Consider the following 22246-nt stretch of genomic DNA (forward strand, 5'->3'; position numbering starts at 1 on the left):
CGGCGGGGCGGGGCGGGGCCGGTGGGCGGGGCCTCCCCGGTAGAGGGGCGTGGCCTGGCCGGTAGGGGGCGGGGCGGCGGAGCGGGCGCTGCCATGGACGCGCTGAGCCGGGCCCGGCCCCGGCCCCGCTCCGCCGCCGCCGCCGCCGCCTCGCCGCTGCCCTGGGCCCGCTTCTCCGCCTGGCTCGAGTGCGTGTGCGTCGTCACCTTCGACCTGGAGCTGGGACAGGCCATGGAGGTGCCGTGGGGGCGGCTCCGGGGGAAGGGGGGGCTCAGAACCGGGAGCCGGTTTTTGGGGAGATTTGCCCCAGAACGGGGATCGCGTCTGGGAACGGCCCCGGGGGAGCTGAGGTGGGGGCTGGGGGTGCCGGGCCCCCGGTGTGGGTGCAGGCCCCGGGGCCCGTTATGTAAGGGGGGGGGGCAGGGCCGGTGATGGGCAGCACGGGGGGGGTCAGGTTCCTTCAAAATACCCACAAAAATACCTGGTGGAAACAAAAATACCTGGTGGAAACAAAAATACCTGGTGGAAACAAAAATACCTGGTGCAGACCCAATTCATGAGGTGCAGACCCAATTCACGAGCCCTCCGCGCTTTCCTGGGGGGCCAGAGCTGAAACATCCTGAATATTGGGATATTAATGAGCATTTGCACTTTTCTGCTCCATAGGTGTGCTGTGATAATTACCATAACGGTGCTTTCTTCCCCATTTTCTCACCCGTCACAAGGAGGGGACAGTCCCCACCAGGCAATGTCACCATCTCTCTGCTCGTTCCCTATTTCTCTCCGTGGCTTTGGTTATTTTAGATAAGGTCCAGGTCCTGTGCCCTGTCCGCAGGCATGCCGACCCCTGCAGCTGTGAAGAGGCCGTGTCACGAGTCGGGCTTTTGACTGCAAGTTTTTGGGCTTAAAAAAAAAAAAAAGAGTTGGAACGATGCTCGTGGCACCCTGCCCCGTGGGACTTCGGTCCTGGCGGAGTTCGCAGGGAGCCTTGCCATGGGGTATTCGGGGTAAATTGCAGTGCCTAACGTGCTCGTGGCAAAGCGAGGGGGAAGGAAGGGCAGCCTCAAGCCTTCTGGAGTGGCACCGCAGGCTTGCATCCTCTCAGCAAATCTGTGTGGGGAGAGGCACGCGTGGAAGGGTGGTCCTGGGGCTGGGGGACCTGGCTGGAGCACGCTGTCCTGGTCGGGGTCTGCTGAGACCCGCAGGTCTGCGCCCCGTGGGGACACAACTGAGAATCGCTCCCTTCCGAGGTGTGCAGTAAGGTGGCGGTGCCCCTTTCCTGCCAAAAATTGGGCAGAGCTGGAGGCTTCGTAATGCATGGTTTTGCTTTCCTTCTCCTCGGCCTGCTGGAATGGAAATAGGTGCAGGCCTTGTCCCCCCCGGGGTCTCTGGTGCTTCTCCCTCTGTATAAAGCCTTACCAGGATTGTTCTTTTCAGCACCCCGTGGGTGCCCTGGGTGCGATAATTCCAAGCGTTGGGATTTCTCAGCTGCTCATGGTGCAATCATATTGAATTATTCTGCAAAGAAGCCTTTGTAAATTCATAAAACGCATCTGCTGGAAACCTCACCGGAAGAAACCTGACCGGGACCCAAACAAACTGGGTTTTGTCATCTTTTTGGAGGTTATTTTTCCCTGAGTACAGCATTGTTTCCAGATAAAGGATCTCTTCTTCCTTCGCTGCCCAAATCGAAGTGGAAGCCAGGCTGCTGGAGCCCGCTGTGTGTGTGCTGTGTGTCCTTCAGCAGCGCCGCCAGGAACGACAGAGCTGCCCCTGCTCCAGGAGCTCCTTTGGGGTCTGCCCAGGTCTCCAAACATCGCCCGACTCGTGCAAGTGTAGATCCATCACCCTGAGATCCAGCGGGTCCCGACTCCTCTGCTCTATATTTACACGGCAGCACAGGTGTCACAAAAAGCATAGGTTAATGCAGAAATGGGGTGTGATTACTGGTCCTGACTCATCCACCAGTTTACCTTTCTTCAAGCAGTCGGTTCCAGGCAGTGAAAGCAGCGGTGGGAGAGAGGATGTGTTTCTGAGGGGATCCCTCAGAACGGGCTGCGTCATGCCAAAAACACATCCCCTGCTCCCAAAACATCCCCTGCTCCCAAAACATCCCCAGCTCCCAAAACATCCCCAGCGCGGCAGCGCTGACTCCTCCCTCCCCGGCTTTTCCAGACACAGGCACTTTGTTGCTCTGAAGCTGTGTTGCTTCAGTCACCAGAAGTCATTTTCTGGGATATTCTCCTCGTTGCTATGACAGCTGCAGGCACCAACAGCAACGCTTTAGTGCTCAGGCTCCGTTCAACAGCGTGTGGCACCTCCACGCTCGTTAACTCACTACTGATGGGAGGGAGCCACATCGCCAAAAAACGATGTAATTTAAGCCCTTTTGGGCTACTTCTGTAATATCCAGTGACTAACACAAATAAAAGTGTTTTTGTTTGCTGTCTTCTTGGTTTTGAAAACTTCTAGTGACTAGGATACTTAATATTTTAGATTGTTTCTTCAGCCTTGTCATTATTGAGTGATTTCCCCCGCACCAAACAGGGGGCACACGTCAGAGAGTTGACCTGAAGGGGAAGCAGAAATGCAGAAGATGAAGCCTGGTTTTCAGAAACACGGTATCTGAACGTTGGGATCCATCAGTGTCTCTGTGCTCAGACAGCATTTGGACCTGAGTTAGTTTTTTCCATAACGCTGAGCACGCATCTGAGTGAAACACGCGCTCAGCAAATCTCAAGCTTGGGCCCAAAATATCCTAACAAAGCAGCGTGGAGCCATCAGCATCCACCTGGTCTGATCGAGTTGCAGAAAGGCGTCCCAGAAAAGGCAGTGTGAGGATCAGAAGTCTGCCCTGGCTCTTCAGACGGAGTTTAGATCGCAGGCAAGCATTAGGGACAGGAGGATGCTGCGAGATCCTGCGCTCCTTGATGCGTCGGGGTCGGACGTGCAGGTCTAGTGTGGTTGCTACTATAGGGGAATGAACAAAATAAACGTATGATCATCGAATTAGTCACAACCACAAGAATTTGGTCGAATGCAAAAACACAGCAGTGGAGAGGTGTCGGCTCCCGTGGTGTAGCTGCAGCGCACCCCTTCCTCCAGCTCTCTTCGTCCTGTGAAGCTTTAACCGAAGGCTGATCAGCACAATTTTTAATTGTTAATTCGGTGCTCTCTCTGAAGCTGGTTAGCTGCCTTTGCCCGAGAATCCGAGGGGAGCGCTGAGAGCTGAGTGAGGCAGCTGGAGAGCTCGCCGTGCTCTGGTGGGGGGCCCTGGGGATTTCCAGCCCCGCGAGCGGCTGGGCACGGAGCAGAGCTGCTGATCTGGGCACTGGATGACTGCTGCTGACCTCAAACAGTTACTGCCTGGGAGCTGCGGAAGCCTGATAGCAGATCTCCGTTTTTCAAGTCATTCAGCGCTGGTTTCTTTCTCATCTGCTTGCTTAAAGCCACCTGCAGTTTCGGCACTTCCCATCCGCAAGTGCTGTGAGCGCTGCGTGGTTTGCTTTTGCAGAGCTGTAAGTACGTACTTCAGTTCCCATCCTCTGCCAAGTGGCTCGTGCAACTCACTACGGCCGTGGCTGCGTCATTTTCACCCCTCCTGCTCCTCGCTGAGACTTCGCTGGGGATGGAGGGCAGCTCCGTGCTCAACCCTGACCCGAGAAGTCCTGCATTGAGTTCTCTTTTACGGGTTACAGTAAATGCAGAAGCAGCATGAGCAGCATGCACACAGCTCAGATGCAAAGCCAGGATCCTGCACTAGATACTTTAAACTTCTTGCAGATCTCTTTATCTGCAGTGCTGGGTGATAAATTGGGTGTTACTCCGATCGGCTGTCACTGGTATGCTGACAAAGCATGAATCCCGAGGTCTGTGCCAGATCTACCTCTTGCCATACGAAATAAACCTCGGCTTGTCTTTCTAACAACAGATCCCAGATCAATGAGGCTAAAGCAGAGCTCTGGATCCCTCCCAGCTTCTGCTGAGCACTTGCTGGTTCGTGGTCGCTGTGCACAGCGTCTCGAGCTGACCACTCTCATATAAATAAATGTTTGCACCCCGGAGGCTGGGATACAAACCGTGCCTACCACCAGACCTGGTGTTGCTTAATATACGCAGGGTACGTTGCTTCCTAATCTCGCCGTGCAGCAAGAACCTTTGTCCGGTGCTGTCGGCTCCCTCTCGATTATCGCCGTGTCCTTTCCCCTGCCCTTGGGGACAGCGAGCTCGCTGTGCCGTGCCCGTGCTGGTCTGCTGTCCTCCTCTCACCACGTGCATGCACAACTTCGCTTTCAAAGCCGTTCTTACTCTGTTCCCACTCTGTGTCTTCTCATTTCTTCATTGTGAAATCTTTTTTTTACCTCCCAGAAGCTCAGCAGGCCAGCTTTCCTCACTCCTTCAGGATATTTGGTATTTCTAGCGTATTGTAAGTGACTTTCTAGCAGGAATCAAAGAATCAAAACAAAAAGTGACCTTTCTGCAAACAATTAGGAATGTACAAAGTTCAAAGCTTTCTGTATAGGACGTGATTTGGGGCAATTTGTGAGCTTATGTTTAGGTCAGAACTGAATATTAATAGTGACTATTCTGTGATCCTATGGTTAATGCTTCCCAGGCTTGAGGAGTGAATGCACATGAATTAATTCCAAGTGGTGTTGAAGCAGCCCTGTCCTGCCTGCTCCAGAGGCAGCCGGTGTTTGCATATCAGTAACGTGCACAGAGGAGTTAGCAGCCAGGTCGTGAGGCTTTGTGCTCTGAGCTATCCCTCGCTAGCACTGAGCCCTCACCAGTTTGTGCACTCTCAAGTTAAAATCAAAGTAAAACCCAAGCTCTGCAGTCTGCCTCCAAATCCGCCGTGATAAATACGGACGGTGAAAGGCTCAGGGCACTGGGTGCGGGTGGTCAGGTTGTGATGTGGAGGGGCACCTGCTCCTAGGGTCTGTTCCTTTGGGGAGAACGAGTGGCTTGCTGTACACCAGCAGTTTGTTGGCGTGGGGGAGCAGCGTGCCTGACTTTCTGCCTCTCATCCCTTTTGCAGCTGGTGTACCCCTATGACTTCCGACTGACAGAGAAAGAGGTAACAGCTCCTTCCTTCCTGTTTTTAAAGATGCTGGGCAGCAGCGGTCGGTTTTCTCACCGTCTTTTCCTGTTTGTTGCAGAAGACCAGTATCTGCTACTTGTCCTTCCCGGACTCCTACTCAGGTAGGTGGCATCTGCTGGCCTCGCCTGCGGGCTGCTCGTCGCTGTTGTGAAAGAAATGGGTTCTCATGGAGAGAGTGAGTCATCAGCTCATGGAGCAGAGCCTGATGGGCTGCATCTCGCAGCGCCCAGCCCTGCAGCCTGAGCAGGGAGCTCAGTGTCATTCCGATTGCTCTCTGGGTGACAGGATATTTTCTTGATAATCCCGCACGCTCATGCTTCACCCATGCATAGAAAAAGATTAAAAAGCAGTCACGGAGGGTAAGCTTCCTGAGGTTTGCAGCTGTCGACTCTGTCAGCATTTCTGTGTTTGACTGAAGCGTTCACTGAAGACAAATAAATGGGGAGAGGATGCTTTCACAGCAGAAGTAGTCCCAAAGCTGGTGTTTATAGATCAGAAAGGTGGCAATGGGACATATGGTAATTCACACAAACACCTCTTTTTTTAAGGACTGACTCCTGACTCTTAGTTTTCTACAGTTTTTCCCAGCTTAGTGTAAATGTTTTTAAGGATGGACTTTTGCTAGTTTCTCAGAGCTTAGTGAACACCCGGACTAAACGTTCCTTTTATTAAAGTCAATTCCTTTCTGTTGGTAATATCTTTGTAACGGGCATGACAGTCTGTGCTCTTCGTGGTGGGAAGGGAGCACATCCCTTGCCCCTTGGTAGTGCCATAGGGTGTTTAGCCTTGGTTGTTCAGTGAGCTCTGGCACGTTTAGCTCTCCTCGTAACCCACCTATTTGTAAGTACTCAGCTCTCCAAGTTCTCCTGCCCATCCTGTCCCCTCCAGAGGATTTAATGCCTTTTTTTTTTTTCCCTGCTGTTTTCTTGGTGCAGGGGAGAGCAATATTGTATAACCTGGGAGGTTCCCTCCTGCAGTGCTTGTGCAGCTCACTTGCTAGAACCACTGCAGGGGGTTATTGCTTAAATCAGCATTTGTGTGGTCTTGGGGTAAGGCCGTTTATAGTTTTTTTTCAATGTAAGATAAGAGGTGGTAGCTGCAGCTACTCGGGGTAGATGATTCTGGCTGATGTCTGTAAGTTTTCCGGCAATGACCTGGCGAGGTGTAACTTAATGGTACCAGTTCTTGTGTCCAGTGACGGGTTCTCCCTGTCTTGCAGTGGGTTTGGGGTCCTGAGAGTCCCGTTGCTCCCCACTTTGTTCTGTTTCTGGGTTTCTTCTCTCTGTTTTTGTCAGCGCTTCTGACTTAAGCAATTTCCAGCTTTCCCCTTACTGAAACTTCTTCCTGATCGTCTGTGATCTCCTGTCTCAGGTGGCCTGGGGGACACCCAGTTTAGCTTCCGCCTTCGCCAGTCGGGGGGACAGAGGACCGCTCATTACGAGGATGATGGCGAGTACAACAGAGAAGCACCCCTCACCCTGCAGGTTGGTTGCATTTCATGTGCTCTGCTTACACAAAGCAAACAGCTGTGCTTTGGGGTTTAAAATCCAAATACGCTTTGGATTTGTTTTCCGTGCCTAAATTACTCCCCGTCTCTGGTTGTTTTCCCGAGCCATGGGAATAGTCAGAAAAGAAGAAAGAAATCCCTGTGCTGAAAGCTTTTCACATTAATAAGTGTAGAGGGCCATGCTGAGAATTGCAGCTCCTCTGAGCGATGGGGCTGAGCCGGGAGGAGCCCAGATTAGAGCAGTGGCCCTGTCGAGCTAGAGGGACCCAGGTGACATCCACCAGTGCACAGCTCCCTCTGCATGTTATCGTGAGGCAAGACGAGAATGTCCTTGTCCATGGTAAGAGATGGTTACCTGTTTTGTTGAGGGAGGACACTTCTTTGCATTTATTGCAGGATGGATGGATGTAAAAACTGTCAGTGTAGCTGTCATGGCACATATGTGTGCTTTGGCTTTGTGTGCTTGCTGGTTTAACCATACCCAGGCATCAATACCAGGAGTGTCTGTTAGCTGTGGTTTTTCCAGCAGGGAGTTATCTGCCCCCTTCATGCAGGAGGAGGGATGTGCTCAGCACTGCTGCTTCTTTTTGTAGAGCAGATGGCCATCAGATCAAATTGTCCTCTTCTGCTTTCTACTTTCTGTCAAGTGAGATGACTCTTCCTGTGCATGTGCCTTTTAACTCGATCCTTTTGTGATACGTGGTAAGAAATGGATTGCTGGTCTGAGAGGGGAGTAGGAGGGTTTCTTTTCAGAAACTCTGGTTTAGAGATTGTTCAGCTTGTGTTCATCTTTACTGCTTTGTAGCAGTTGGTTGTCAGACACTTATAAATCCACCTGCCTTTTAAGAAGGAAAGCAAAACTTCCAAAGTCCTGGATTCTGATGTGGAAAAACAACATTTGGAAAGAGAAAGGTGCCTTAAACCATGATGCCTGTGGTGTGTTGGAAAATGGTATTAAGGAAGATCTTTGTGTTTGCACTGATAGCTATCCTTCCTTCTTGATGTCTCTGGGAGCCTAGAAGACAAAAATTGCTTGAAACTTTGGGATTTGTGTTCAATCTGATAGTTTTCATGGATGCTATGAGGCATCATTTGGCTTTGAGCTGCAGCCTCCATCTGAAGCAAAGTTTATCTTTAAATGCCTGGCTAGGAGGAGCACAGTGGGTCTGGTAGGGAACATTTCCTCGTGGGAGGTGGTGTGTCGTGTCCAGCAAAACGCTGTCCTCTGCCTGCCGAAGGAAACAGTGGGAGCAGAGCTGAGGTAGCTTGGGGTGCCAGGATGAGCTCCGGGGGGGCTGGCTCCCCTCCTGCTGTTAGCAGGAACATAACAGCACTGTTGGTCTCTTGCAGAGGGAGTCGGCTCATTACTTCGGTTACGTATACTTCAGGCAAGTCAAGGACAGCTCGATGAAGAGAGGTTATTTTCAGAAGGTGAGTGCTGAAACCAGATAGCTCGCTACTCGCAGCTGGTACGTGGCTGTAAAGCAGCACCCATCCCAAGCTGTAAAATAGCACCACTTCCTACGTGACACCCACCGGCTTTCTGCAGGAAGCAGCAAAGGTCGCGGGGGGCAGGAATATGTGGAAAGTGTAATCCCAAACAAACCTGGCTGGGGTTACCATGGTGTGTTAGTCACGAGTGGTGACCTGCTGCCTGAATCATGAGATCCCCAAGTACTCGAGCGTTTCCCTCAGTATGTGCTCTAGTGTTACGGACAGTGAGGGGGTACACTTCGCTGTTGCAGTCTGTGCCAGTTGTGCCTCAGTCCTGCTCTTATTGATCTTATTTTGTTATCTTTCGTCTTTCTAGAAGCCTTCCTAGAAGCCATCTGGGAATGAATTGCCCGCTGGGTGGATTGCTTCTAACTAGCAGCAATGACACTGCTATTACCTCACGAACCTTGCCTCGTATCACAATTTCCTTTAACACAGACACTGGAAAAACTAATAAGAACCAGCATGCTTATTTCAGTGTAAATAAGCAAAGTGCTTCGTATTACTCAGGCAGATAGGTACGGTAACTACCTGAGACAGGGTGGAATTTCAGACTCCTTCCAGAGAAGGAAAATACTTTACTTTGATCTTAAGATTCATTTTTCTCCATAGATACATACTCTTTTGGTAGTCTTTAAAAGAGGATAGGTTTACTTTAGGCATTAGGAAGAAATTCTTCACTGTGAGGGTGGTGAGGCACTGGCACAGGCTGCCCAGAGAAGCTGTGGATGCCCCATCCCTGGAGGTGCTCAAGGCCAGGCTGGACGGGGCTTTGGGCAACCTGATCTAGTGGGTGGCATCCCTGCCCATGGCAGGGGGTTGGAGCTAGATGAGCTCTAAGGTCCCTTCCAACCCAAGCCGTTCTGTGACTGATTGCTCAAAACGTTGGTGGATTGGGAAAATTTGATAACTTGAGCGAATGTGCTCTTTTGTAGACCTGCAAAAGTAAGGGGCACATAGAATTCTTCGGTGAAGTATACTGCCATGCTTGGATGGCTTTTTTAATTTCAGATGGGAAAGCTCTGGCTTGGAAAGGAGGGGTTTGGCTAAGTGTTGCAAATATATTCACTGGATCCTAAATAATGTATTCATTAATGATTAGAGGAGGAGAATTATCAGTGGAGTAATTAATTCCCCCAACAAGACTGAATTGAAAAGTGTTTTTTTAACAAAATATATTTTATAAAAAGCAATAGAAGCCAAAGTAACAACCCAAATGTCATTGCTTGAGACAAATTAGCATTATTTTGAATTACTTTGTTTCTTCTTCCCCAGCATCCCTTTGTTTCATTTGTATATATAATTTAAGTTTCAGCTGCCTGCTCCTTGATACTCCTCTGTCTGCTATGGTTGTTTTCATAGCTTTGAACCTATTGCCAATTTATTTTTATTTTTAATTTTAATTAATCTATTAAAATCTCTTTGAATCTATTTTTCCTACAGTTGATCTTTTGCTAGATCACAAACTCATCCATCTTGGTTGCAGCGGCCCCATTCTAGAAGCTGCCAGCTGTGATCACTTGTTAAGAAACTCCTTGATATCTATCGTCTCCCTAAGCCTGCTGGCTCAGCTAGCAAAAATTTTACCAGTAAAAGTGCTGCTTTTGAGTTCTTTCATGTTATCGATGTTGTTTTTTAAGTGTAGTCCTCTAGTAAGCAGTATAGGTATATGCAGTGCTAGAAATTGTCTCAACAGGGGGTCTCTGACTCCTAAATGTACTGCTTTTTCAGTCTCTGGTGCTGGTGTCACGCCTTCCGTATGTGAACTTGTTCCAGTCATTGCTGCAGCTGATTGCTCCAGAATACTTTGACAAGCTGGAGCCATGCCTGGAGGCAGGTGAGCAGTCAGATCTAGGAGGGATGGTTTGCATATTGAAATCTTTCAGAGGTTTTATCAGGAGGTTCCTGAAAGACAGCTGAAATGTTCCCAATTAGTTTGTTCTGAAACAAATTCCAGCAGGGAAAAACTTTCATCCAAACGGCTGGCTTGTCAAAATTATAAACAGCTGTAAAGGATGCATTAATGGGAAATGTCTGACAATCCTAATGGATGATGCTGTCAGTTTTGTGTACAATGTATTCCCGAGGAGGGAAAAAACTGCTAATGCTACATCTCTGTCTGGGCCTTTATTGCACTGTGCAACTCAATCATGATTTGTCAACACTGTAGTGCTGCTGGGTCTGCACTGGAAGCAGTGGTGCAGACGTAAGTCCGGTGTCTGACCTAAACTTGCACGATTATTTTATGTAGTGTTTGTTTGCAAGTAGCCAAGGGGACACGTGAACTAGGAGTGAGCGATAAGTAAATTGGCAGAACTCGTAGGACCAGCTGAATTAGCTGTATTGACCTTCAGTGCCAACTGCTTCCTTTGTCTGTGTCCCTGCAGTGTGCAATGAGATTGATCAGTGGCCGCCCCCTGTGCCAGGACAGACTCTGAACCTTCCAGTGATGGGAGTTGTCATTCAGGTATGTGTTGGTGATGATAGTCAGCAGCAGAATGGGACAAACTAGGAAGGGGAGCACATACTCCTTTTTCTTTTGGGTGTTAAAGTTGCTGCTGACTCTAGATTCTTTCCCTTTATGCCTAACCTCAGTGCAATTGAAAATTGAGAAAGCTTTTCATGAGCGTGGTTGTTAGGGATGAAAGCAACACGGCTAACTGATTCCATCTCCTGGTTCACCTGTCTGTTCTTAACTGTAATCTAGGTGAGGATCCCATCCAGGGTGGATAAGCCAGGAACAAGTCCAGTGAAGCAGTTCAATCAAGAGGTAAGACAAAGAGTGGCATGACACAAGCCACTGGTGGGCAGAATCTGGGGCTTCTTGGACCTAGTCCCACTTGGAATTAATGCATGGGTCTCATGCTTTCTTGAGACTCTGCCTTAGTCTTCCTTGTTATTTCGTAGTCTTTGCGGTCAGAACATCTTTACTGCTTTGATTCAGCTTTGGTTTTGTTTCCTGTTCATCTCAGCTTTTCCTTTTTTTTATCCATTTAATAATGTTATTGTCTTTTACACACTTCTGAACTTTTGGTACTTTTATTTCCAACCCTTGTTGCCCATATCTGTATCTTGAGCTCTGTCTTCAGCCAGAGGAAGCTCCAGAAAACAAAGGCGCAGCCATGGGAAGTCTTTAACATCTTGCAAAGAAAGGATTCTTGGCTCTCTTCTAAGAAAGGAAATTCACTTGGAGCTTGACTGCCCAATCCAGATCTATCCCTGACTCATATCTCCAAGCATTAATCTTGTTCCCTTCTTCTTATGCTTATTGTAGAAGGAGCTACTTTGATTGATGTGTCAAATTAGATGGCATTTCAGTCAGAGTGCTTCCACTTACTAACAATTTTGGATTTTTTTCCTTTCTCATTTAGAATCTCTTGCCAGCCCCAATGGTTCTGCCAAGCATTCATGAACTGGACCTCTTCAGGTGAGAGTCACTATCTCTACAACCCTCTTCTCTTCATCTGCTTTACATACTCCCTGCTCAGAGTATCCTATAAGTCATATGGATAATGAAGATATCAAATGAAGAATGAAAAATTATTGCTTTGCAGAGTGTCATTTAGAATGCTGGACTTGCAGAACCTGTGCGGTGTCTAAGCCAGTATGCATGGCCTTTAACACATCACCCAGGGTCCTGGTTAGAGGAGGGTTTCTTTTCTTGACCTCAAATGCTGATCAGCTTAAGCCCTGAAGCATACACATTGTGCATCTGAAACAAACCTTCCAGCACTGTAGGTACTGCTCTAATAGACAGACATCTGCTGCAATCAGCATGTATTTTATTTTGCTTAGATCAAAGGACATACTGCTGCAAGTTGCTTTACATTGCTTCAAGTGTTTCCCTAAACATGAGTAAGATGGTTGAGCTGTAGCAGGTGTGAAGACACAAAACATTCTGTTGTGGGACACTAGAAATCAGTCCTAGATTTCATGTGCCCCAGAGGCACATCTGGTTACACTTATATGTAGGAATAGCACCTGGCCTTTTCTGAACTGCTTTTCTAACCTGAGTTTGTCATTCTTCCTTTCACTAACAGGTGTTTCCAGCCAGTGCTAATTCATATCCAGATGTTATGGGAACTGGTGTTACTGGGAGAGCCAATTGTTGTAATGGCACCATCCCCTACAGTTTCTTCAGAGATGGTTATGGCTCTTACCAGGTAATGCTCGCATTCTGAGATACAGATAACTATAATAATAGGTTCTGACAGTTTTTCTCTTTCACATATGCTCTTCTGGCAAGTCAGTTGTGTTAGGTTTAGTTTGTCTGTGAAAGTTTGTATGACAAGAAATAGCGTAGTAAGGCAAGAAGTAGCATGGTAAGACAGCCTCACTCACATTCCACTAATGGCAAAGACTAAAAGTGAGTCTGCTGTGTTGAGAGACTTGATGGTTCATAGCCCTGAGTTGCTTTCTCTACCCAGCTATGAGCTCTTCTTTAGAAGAAAGAAAAAAAAAGGCCTGGAACTCCTCCACAGTGTTACCTCTAGCAGGACAAAACAGTGCTGTAGGATATTAACCTGATATAAACACACATCCCTTCTCTGTGAAGTTTGTATGGCAACTCTTCTGTCTGTTGTTACAGCTGTCTTGCCCCTCTGAGGTACTGTTGTGACTACCGGCCCTATTTTACCATCCACGACAGTGAATTTAAGGAGTACACCACCAGGACTCAAGCTCCGTAAGTAGCCAGGAGGTGCTTGCTGCCCACTCACCGCTGTCTGGGTGGAGGCGGAGGATACCTGAGGGTAGCGTTGTTCTGCACTTTTTCCTTTCTTTCTAGGCCAAACATCGTCGTGGGAGTCACAAACCCCTTCTTCATCAAAACACTCCAGCACTGGCCACACATCCTTCGGGTCGGGGAGCTCAGAATGTCAGGTATGACATTGAGATGATAACTTGCTTTTTTTTCCTTTTTTTTTCTGAAGCATTAACAAAATGAGTCTTTCTAGTCAGGAAAGGTAAAATTGCATAGCCAAGTAGAGTCTACGAAGCCAAGAAAACTGCTTCACTCTAGGCTGAGAAAGCTGTTTTGTTTTGTTTTTGGGAGGGAGGGAGATGGGGAGGTTATTTTTTTTTGTTGGTTTCCACTTATTTTTTATTTTTTGCTGTGTGTCCTTAACACGTTCCTGGTCCAAACTTTTAGCACCAAAGTTAGCAAACAGGAAGGCTGATCTGAGGATGGAGTTAAGGGAGGTTGTGGCTTCAGATGCATAAGTGTAGCACTGAATGTTCTCAAGTGTGAAGTCTCATGAGTGCTGTGCTGTGAGGGGAGATTCAGAACCTGAACTAATTATTTAACATCCTTCCACAGGAGACCTGCCCAAGCAAGTTAAGGTGAAGAAGCTAACTAAACTAAAAACTCTAGACACAAAACCAGGTAGGTCCTCTTGTCAGGCATGGTTTAATTCTGTTTACGCTTCCACATGAGGGATTTTAGTGGCTTTGCAGGCATGTGAACAATGCATGCATTATTCTTTGTATTGCAATAAATGGACACTTTGATGTTCTTACACTTGATCTGCTACACAGCCCCCTGTAATGGCATCCCCCACCTAATAGAGAAAAACCGTGCATCTTTGAGATTGAAAAAGACAGTATAAAATCTTTGAATAAAATATTTTAGTTTCAGAGAACAGGTTTGAATTTTCTTGGGTTTATTTTATATATCAGATTTTTATTATATATATCAGATTTGCCTTTTAGATGCAGTGGAAGACAAAGGAACTTGCTTACTTAGATGCAGAACTGTCAGTTAACTAACTGTTCAGGTCAGGCCTAGCCATAAGCTGGCTCCAGTGAGTTATCTCACCATAAGTTTAGTGTAAGAAGGTCCTTCAGGCAGTGTAGTGTCCTTTAGTCCTGCTGTGAGTGCTAGCTGCTTTAGCAACTTTATTTTTTTTTTGTAATTAATTTTTTATGATATTTGTAATTAGCCCCCTGATACAGTTGCCATGATTTGTGCTAGGACATTCAGTTCTGTTATCCCTGCACTGTATAATGGTGCCTTCTCTACATACATGGTGGTTTTTGTTTCTTTCAATCTAGGAATCTACACTTCTTATAAAACATTTCTTCACAAAGATAAAACTCTGATAAAAAGATTACTAAAGGTAAGCAATTCAACCAGATCCAAATTCTTTATGGCATTGTGGGGAAACTGTGCTAACAGCTCGGTTTAAACAGACAAAATCCTGCAAGGAACAGACTGCTTTTTTCAGTTTGATTTAAGTTTGTAATGATTTAGTCAAGTATACTTGAACAGATGTATCAGGCCAGTTTTAATTTTTTTTTTCACTTGATATCATGGAATAAATGCTGGCACAAATGATTACCTCAGAGAGGACAATCCTTATTGGCAAAAAGAGTCTGGAGAAGCAGATTAATCTAGTGAAACACGAGTGGTACCCTTAACCAGGGAGTGGAGGATGTATTTTGGGCACTACGCTTTCCAGGCTGCTCTGGACTGGTTGTTCATAGCTGCAGAGTTTGCAAATTCTGCATCTATCTGCATAACAGAGAATAGCATCCTTGTGAACGCCCTGCTTGTGCTTGCAGGGGATTCAGCGAAAACGCCCGTCTGAAGTCCAGAGTGCTCTTCTGAGGCGTCACCTCCTGGAGCTCACCCAGAGCTTCATTATTCCCCTGGTGAGTTGAGCAGAGACTTGTCAGAGTGGTGTAAAGGTGAGGGGGGTGAACAGGAGATGCTTGCTTAAGTGACAAGTTTGCACTTGCCCTTTTTTACTCACCTCTATTTGAGCACCTGTAATAGATTTGGGATGTGGCACCCTAGAGATGTTTCACTTCATAGTAAGAAATTAAATTTCTCTCGATTGCAAATTTCAGTAATTAGTGTACAAGTCTGCAGGTTGGATGTTCTGCACATGATGTGTGAAGACAGGATGTTTTTTCCTGCCATACAGGCATAGTCCTTCCCCGTGATTTGGTAGTCAAAGCAGACACGTAGTGAAGAGGCAGGAGCCCAAAACATTGCTCTTGCCCTATAATACTGGAGTCAAACCTAGTGCCTGTGTGAAAATCTCCCTTCCACAAAGCTCTGCTGTACAGCTTAGGAGGCCTGTCCGCATGGCCATTGCTGTCCTAAGGCAGATTTTAACAAATATTTTATTTCAGAGCTTTCCCTGTCTAGTCTCATTAGAAAGCCATTAATATTTTTTTGGTGACCATTCAGGTGCACGTCTGGCTCCTTCACTTTCTTTCCTACATCACCCTAGGAGGCAGTAAATGAGATGACAGAATATCTTCTAGGATTCCAGTCCTTCCTGCCAGCTTCTTCCCGCCTGACCTTTTCTCACATCATGTTTAGGATTCTGGCAGCATGTAGTTTTGTGACCCGACCCTTGGTGGGAAACAAGCTGGAATACGTAGGCTTGTGTAAAATGCAAGCATAAGTCACAGAATTATAGAATGGTTTGGGTTGGAAGGGACCTTAAAGATCATCATCGACCCCCCTGCCAGGAGCAGAGATGCCACCCACCAGATCGTTGCCCAGGGCCCCATCTGACCTGATCTAAAGCAAAAACAGAGTAAGAGGCTGGTGATTGCGCCTATGATGCACTGCAGAAGACCATAATGGCCAGTGACAGTGCAAGAGGCAATGTTGTGACATCAGGTTGTTTTTTTGGTATTTCTTAGGAGCACTACATCGCAAGTCTGATGCCCCTGCAGAGAGCCATTACTCCATGGAAAGTAAGTTCAATTTTCCAGTCTCTTCTGCTTTCTTTTGACTGCAGGGATTGGGAAGAATTATGCCATATGCTGATCACATAGTCTGATACACGGTGTGAACTTCCCTCATTGAAGGAAGAGGATTATTACTCCTTTAAAAAAAAAAAAAAAGTGAAACAAACATTGGGACAGATGCTTCCTGTTTTGCAGTAAGCTCAGCTATTGTGAGTCTAATTTAAATTTTGCTAGCAAGGCTGGTTAAGATGTTCACGCGTCTTTAGTTCTCATAGTTTTGAATCTGCCTTGTGCAGTCTCTTCTATTGCGAATAATGACCTTATTTTCCCGTTTTCTTTTGGGTGCATGTATTATTGTCTTTCCATTGTGCAGAATCCTCCACAAATTCGCCCTTTCCGACAAGATGATTTCATGAAGACCCTTGAGCATGCTGGCCCCCAACTTACCTGTGTACTTAAGGGTGACTGGTTAGGCCTCTACAGGTAAGAGTTTAGTAGGTCCTTATCTTATCTCCTTAACAGCTGGTGTAGATTATAATGAACATCAAACCCTGAATTAGAACTGGGAGCAAAAAGGAAATTTTGGGACAGAAACTGGTCACCTAAGAAACTCGTGCACATAAAGAATTGATAAATAGTGGTTAGGAAAAGCAAGGCAGAATCAGTCCTGTGTTTCAAGTAATCTATTAAATGAGCAGATGCAGGTTTAGAAGCTAAAACTCTCTACCTTCAAAAACCTAAGAACACCGAGGTCCTTGCTGAAGGGGAAGAAGGGGACTCATCTCTGATAGCAGCTAAGTCACTTACTGCCCTCCAAGGGAATACATCTTTTGGAAGTGTCTGGTCCTTGGCAGATGGGGCAGGAAGACTTGTAGGTCCTCACCCAGCAGTTGTCATAAACTTTTGTACAGCATTCAAAATAATCTTTTTGTACAGCTGTACAGCAGCCACTTCATTCTTACTGCAAGCTGGCAATGCTGTTAGAACATTAAAACACTTTTTTTCAGGGTATAATTTAGAAGAGCATGCAGTAGAGTATACCCCTTGTTTCATAAAGGGTAGTTGGTTACAGTTTGAGTACGAAAAATTCAGAAATCAGGTATCTGGGGGTTCTGGTTGATAATAAGTTGAACACGAGCCATCAGTATGCCCTGGCAGCCAGGAGGGCCAACCAAATCCTGGGGTGCATCAGACCCAGCTGGTCGAGGGAAGGGACTGTCCTACTCTGCTCTGCCGTCTGTGGTCTCACCTTGAGTACTGCGTGCAGTTTGGGGAACCACAGTGTAAGAAGGGCATAAAACTGTCAGGGTGTCCACAGGAGGTGACATCAAAAGGACCTTGAGGGAATGGTGTGGAGCTCTAACAGAGGAGGGTCAGGCTGGGGGTTAGGGGAAGGTTCTTCACCAAGGGGTGGTCGGGCACTGGGACAGGCTCCCCAGGGCAGTGGGCACAGCACTGAGCTGCTGGAGTTCAAGAAGGGTTTGGAAGATGGGAAAAAAGCCCAGAAAGTGAGCAGAGGACGAGAAGCATGGATTAATGTGTTTTGTCTTTGTCATTTTGTGCTTTCATGTATTCAGCAGGAAACAAACATTTCCACTCCTTACGGCGTGGGAGTGGCAGACAGTAAGATTTAATCTTGGATATCTAATATTTTGAAAACTAGTAACAAACAAGAAGCTGTTTCAATAAATTGGTTGAGATTTGCTGGGAACTGATGTACATGCAGAAGCTTTTGTATTCCTGGGCTCCTAACTGTGTGAGATTTTGTGCGTGCAGCATTTGTTGTGTTCCTAAGTCAAACCCTTAATTACAGAAACATCTGTCAGTACCGCAGCAGCATCTTGAGATCTTGGCTCGGTTTAGGACTCCATTGTGCTGGGGAGAGAGAGTGCAATGAGCAAAGGAGTCCCTGTAGTTGCAAAAAGAAACAAACAACACCTGAGTTCTGCTGACAAAGTGCTCTCTGGAGGTAGCCTGAGGAAGTAGCGTGAAGGAAGATCCTACACGTGCCAGTCTTAATAGGGGGAAATGCTAAAATACCGCACCTAAGATATCCCCACTGTTATTGAAAGAATTACAAAGAATGTGCTGACGACGTGCTGGTTGCCCAGCACACTTCTGGCATCTCAAACTTTCTTTCTCTGCTGCTGCAACCCTTGGGTTTTTGTTAGCAGCTTTTCAATCCCACTTGGAATTTGATCTAAAAATCTATAACACTCCGAGATGAAAACAGGGATTATGCTGCCCCCTGTTCGCTTTCCCGTGTAGATCAGTAAAAACAGAGGTTTATTACTGGTCTGCACTGGAGGGGTAGAAATTACACATCCATTGACACAGCCTTGATGATACCTTATTTATGTGGGAGAGACATTCATTGCTAATTATATGGGACTCAGGTCTGTGCCAGCAAGTGTTTGACACCTTTTAAATCTCAGGAAAGGAGAGGAATTCGGCAAGGTACTGCAGAGGAATGTGAATTCCTTCCCGTGGTTGAACCATCCTAGTTAGCATAACTCCCCAGGAAAAGTGGTCCTAATTAAGGCTACAGAAGGGAGCACCACTTCTTGAATCACTCAGGCTTGAGCTGATGCAAAGGAGAGTTTGAGACTGTCAGGATTGTCCCTCGTTGGTGACAATCTGCTAAAGCTGCTCAGTTGTATCGTGTTAATGCGTGACAGAAGAAAGGAAGAGATAGGAAAAGGGTGAAACAGCTCATAATTGGTTGACATCCTTAAAGATGCTGTGTATCAAAATGTCTTTTCCTCTCACATTCTGTGTCTGCTGCAGCAAGAAGGGAAATCTGGGCCCAGCATACTCTTCTGGATCCCTCCTTGTCCCTCTTCTCAATGTCACCTCCCTTTCTGCAGGCGTTTCTTCAAGTCTCCCAACTTTGATGGCTGGTACCGGCAGAGGCATAAGGAAATGACCCAGAAGCTGGAAGCCCTTCATTTGGAGGCAATCTGTGAAGCGGTATGTCCCAGCTGCAGGTATTAAAACCAGTGCCAGACTGCTCAGGCCTGAAACCTGGGAGATGAGAGCACTCCTTGGGTGTTTATTGATGCTTCTGCACTGACAGAGTGGGGACAAGTGCTTTGTGCCCGAGGGACACACAGTTCTGCCTCGTGTTCCTCCGAGCAGAGCGATGACAGCACTTGTGGGGGACAAGGATCTGAGCAGCCCAGCTCCCTCGCTTCGTTAGCCAGTGCAAATCCTGCCCTGGCTGCTTCTGTCAAGTATTTTTTCATTCATCAGGCCCTTCCCAAGCCAACAGAGTCCCAGACTGGAAACATCATCTGTTGCTGGCTTCCTTAATGCCTGTTGAAGATAGGTAGGAATTCTAGCCATGGCTGCTGGTGCAATCTCTTAAACTGAGCAGCTGCTGGGATGGTCCCAGGAGCTCTGGCATCCCACCCGGGTGCATCTCCAGCTGCAGCAGCTCGCTTCACTGTTCAGCAGTGCAGGTCCTCAAGCGTGGTGTGGGGATGCCAAAGCTGTCTCCTTTTTTAACAGGCCTGACTCTTGCAAATAGATGTAAATTCTGAGCACAGCACAAGATTCGTGGTGCTGACTGGAGGAGGGGAACCGGCACCGTCTACGTATTGCTGCATCTTTCCTTGATTCTTCTCTTGCAGGCAAGAGCTTGATGCTGTCGTGGGCAGAAAAGTGGGGAGAGCTCTGTCTTGCTCACTTAAGTGCTGCGAGCAGAGTTGTGAGAGAGGATGAGAAACCTCCTCCTCGCTTTTATTTCAGGTTTTGCTTAGGGGGATCTCTTTGAAAAAAAACTGTAAAGAAGATAAGTCCCTGAAGGAACTGTTCTTCTCTTTCTTTAGAACATCGTGGCCTGGATGAAGGACAAGTCCGAGGTGGAGATTGTAGACCTGGTGCTAAAACTTCGGGAGAAGCTGGTAGGTTTTCCTCCTGTGCTCGTTCCTTTCTGTGTCTTTGTGTCAGGCAGTGACCAGGGACATAGATCATGGTTGTTGCTTTGCTCCCTGATTTGGAGAACTGGCAAACGGGACAGTTATAAAACCTTAGTGGTTACGCAGTAGAGGATTCAAAGCTTTTTCTTTTCATCAGCCTGAGATCCAGGTGACAGTTTCCTGTCTGTTTTCTCTTACCCCAGCTAAAGAGACAGTGGGAGGTTTGCTTGGCCAATGGCAAGGCAGAAGGAGGACCTGAAGCTGTTTTATAAACCCTCAGTTTCTCTCCTCTCTCCTCCTGCAGGTAAGAGCCAGGTGCCAGCACCTTCCTGTGAAGGAGGAGACTCTGCAGCGGGTGGGCCTTTATATTGACACCGTCATCAACTCCTTGCCAGAGGACCTCCAGGCAGTGCTGCACCACCACTGAGCACGGCGAAGGGACTGTTGGAGAAGAAAGGGCCCTCCCGTGCTGCGGGCAGCTGCACTTGCACTTGGAAAGGAAAATTCCTCCCTGATCCAGCCCACGTCGCCAGATCTGGACCTTGCTCGCAAACCTGTCTGATTTCGGGCACGTGGATCAGAGCTGTGGCAGCAGTGGGGAACTGTGTGCACCATTCTGTCTAATCCTGCCTTGTGGAGCTGGATTTAGGGGCCTGCAGATGAAAAACTGTTCCCTGTGTGGCTGGTAGTAGGTCAGAAAGCGACAGTCAGGCTTTCAGCAGCATGTGATAGGCTGTGCAGAACATGTTTTTATATGCCCATATATACACATCCAGCTTTGCCTAGGGCTTGGGCTCTCGAAATTTCAGTGCCGTCATCCAGCCTGGGAGAAGCAGGACCAGCCCTGTATGGGGGAGTTGTTTTCAGGACAGCTCCTGCGGATAATGAGAGATGCTCGTCCCCCACGTGTAAATGACGTGGAAAAAAAAACCTTGCTGCCCATTCAGCAGCCTGACGCACGCCAGAAAGAGCTGTGATAGGAGTGGGAGGCTGAACTGCTGGACGTGCAACGCTGCTGCTTTTTTGAAGGTCTGGTGCATCTGCAAGGAACAGAGCTCTCTGGAGGTGGTGGATGTGTGCTGTGTGAATGGGATAGCTGCTGCAGCTCCACCGAGAGGAGCTGGCCTCCAAACGTTAATTTATTCTGCTTGGAAGTGTCACGGTTGTGTGCTGCGGTAAGGTACAAGTGCTGGAGCTCTGCCTTGAACACAGCTTTATCTGATGCGGTCAGCCCAGTTGCTGATAAAACCTGGTGGAGAATCTGATCTTCACAGCCTGTGGCACCCTTGCCAAGTGGAAGCTCGTGGAGCGGTGCTCGTGTGAGCGTGCAGGGCTGGCTGTGAGAAGCGTGTGCCTGCCCTGCGCTTAGGGCAGTGAGGAGCATCCTCCTTGGCTGTGTCTGTTCTTGCTTCAGCCCAGCTTCCAGCTCGGTCATTCTGTTCGCTTTCACCTCCTGGGGAAGAGAGACACAGGCATGTGCTTTTGGGTTGAATACAGGAAAGCTTTGAGGCTCCTCTGCGAGTTCTGGAGGTAGTTGCCCCCTGCCTGCGAGCGCAGCCTTTCTGCCAGCTACCTTGGAAATGGATTTACCGTAACCCCAGGGCGGTCCCATTTTTGCTGCTGCTGCAATTGCATTTCACCATCTGCCAGTTTGGCCGGTGCCTGAATGCTTGCCTAAGGAATGGGTTTTAGGATGGGTCTGGCAGCCTGAAGCACTCGTGTTGTGTAGGAGGCTCTGGAGCACACCTTCCCACACCGTAGGGGCGTTCAGCTGAGACCTGCCCCAAACTGCCACAGGACCCTGCAGGCAGTGCCGAGTGCTTATGGGGAGGAATCTGGGGTTTTTGTTCCACAATCCCTGCCCATTGCTGCACTGCCTCCTAGCCCAAATTCAGGGCTGGGGAGCTGTCAGTAGGTCCTGGAGGTGACTGAATCCTTCCTGCATTTCCCCACTGCGGAGCACGGCGTGGGCAGTGCAGGATCAGTGGCAGCTGCTCCTTTTCCTGCCTGGAGCAGCCAAACGAGGAGCCTCGGCCGTGCTGCCCCCCGGTACCGGGCTCTGTACGGTCCTGGTGGCAGCCCTGCTGTACAGTGTACATCCTGGACATAGGTTGTGCGTGTGTCTGTGCGATAGCTCTGCAATGACTGTGGTGGACCGAAGCACTAATGTATAGTAGGAAATAATAAATAATAGTAAAAAAAAAAACAAAACCAAACCCTACGCCAAGCTGTCTCCTGTTTTGGGGTCTCAGATGTTTTTGTGTTGGAATCCAGTTTCTCTACAGAGGTGCCCCTGCCGTGCTTTCCTTTCCAGAGAGAGCAGCACTCCTGGATGCTGCTCTTCGCCTCTTATTGATTATTTCTTTATTGATTTTTGGCCTTTTGTCATCCTGGCTAGCTGCTGTTCACTTGTGACTCACTCCATGTGCTGTGGCCATGGGTCAGCCCCAGCCTTGTTCTGTTTTCACAGCGATGTCATTTTACTGAAGGGCTCACACTGGTGTTCATAATCCTGGC

General features: G+C 47.8%; 1 protein-coding gene across 1 annotated transcript; it reads left to right on the top strand.

Moving 5' to 3' along the window:
* Window positions 1–43: 43 nt before the first annotated feature.
* On the top strand, window positions 44–21935 carry DENND6B (DENN domain containing 6B). The gene is made up of 20 exons (XM_027461935.3): window positions 44–237; window positions 5039–5077; window positions 5160–5202; window positions 6473–6585; window positions 7959–8039; window positions 9834–9939; window positions 10490–10569; window positions 10810–10872; window positions 11474–11529; window positions 12143–12265; window positions 12691–12786; window positions 12889–12983; window positions 13420–13485; window positions 14154–14218; window positions 14664–14753; window positions 15762–15815; window positions 16183–16292; window positions 18677–18779; window positions 19640–19714; window positions 20034–21935. Exons 1-20 carry the CDS (start codon window positions 94–96, stop codon window positions 20154–20156), a joined length of 1725 nt encoding a protein of 574 aa, XP_027317736.1. The 5' UTR covers window positions 44–93; the 3' UTR covers window positions 20157–21935.
* The last annotated feature ends 311 nt before the right edge of the window (window positions 21936–22246 follow it).

The sequence above is a fragment of the Anas platyrhynchos genome, chromosome 1 (assembly GCF_047663525.1).
Source record: "Anas platyrhynchos isolate ZD024472 breed Pekin duck chromosome 1, IASCAAS_PekinDuck_T2T, whole genome shotgun sequence".
Lineage (NCBI taxonomy): Eukaryota > Metazoa > Chordata > Aves > Anseriformes > Anatidae > Anas > Anas platyrhynchos.

Excerpts from the sequence above, each read along its gene's own strand:
- DENND6B (XM_027461935.3), top strand. The coding sequence starts at position 94 with ATGGACGCGCTGAGCCGGGCCCGGCCCCGGCCCCGCTCCGCCGCCGCC. Across the intron at positions 10,873-11,473 it reads TGAAGCAGTTCAATCAAGAG|AATCTCTTGCCAGCCCCAAT; the intron begins GTAAGACAAAGA and ends TTTCTCATTTAG. Across the intron at positions 16,293-18,676 it reads GACTGGTTAGGCCTCTACAG|GCGTTTCTTCAAGTCTCCCA; the intron begins GTAAGAGTTTAG and ends CCCTTTCTGCAG.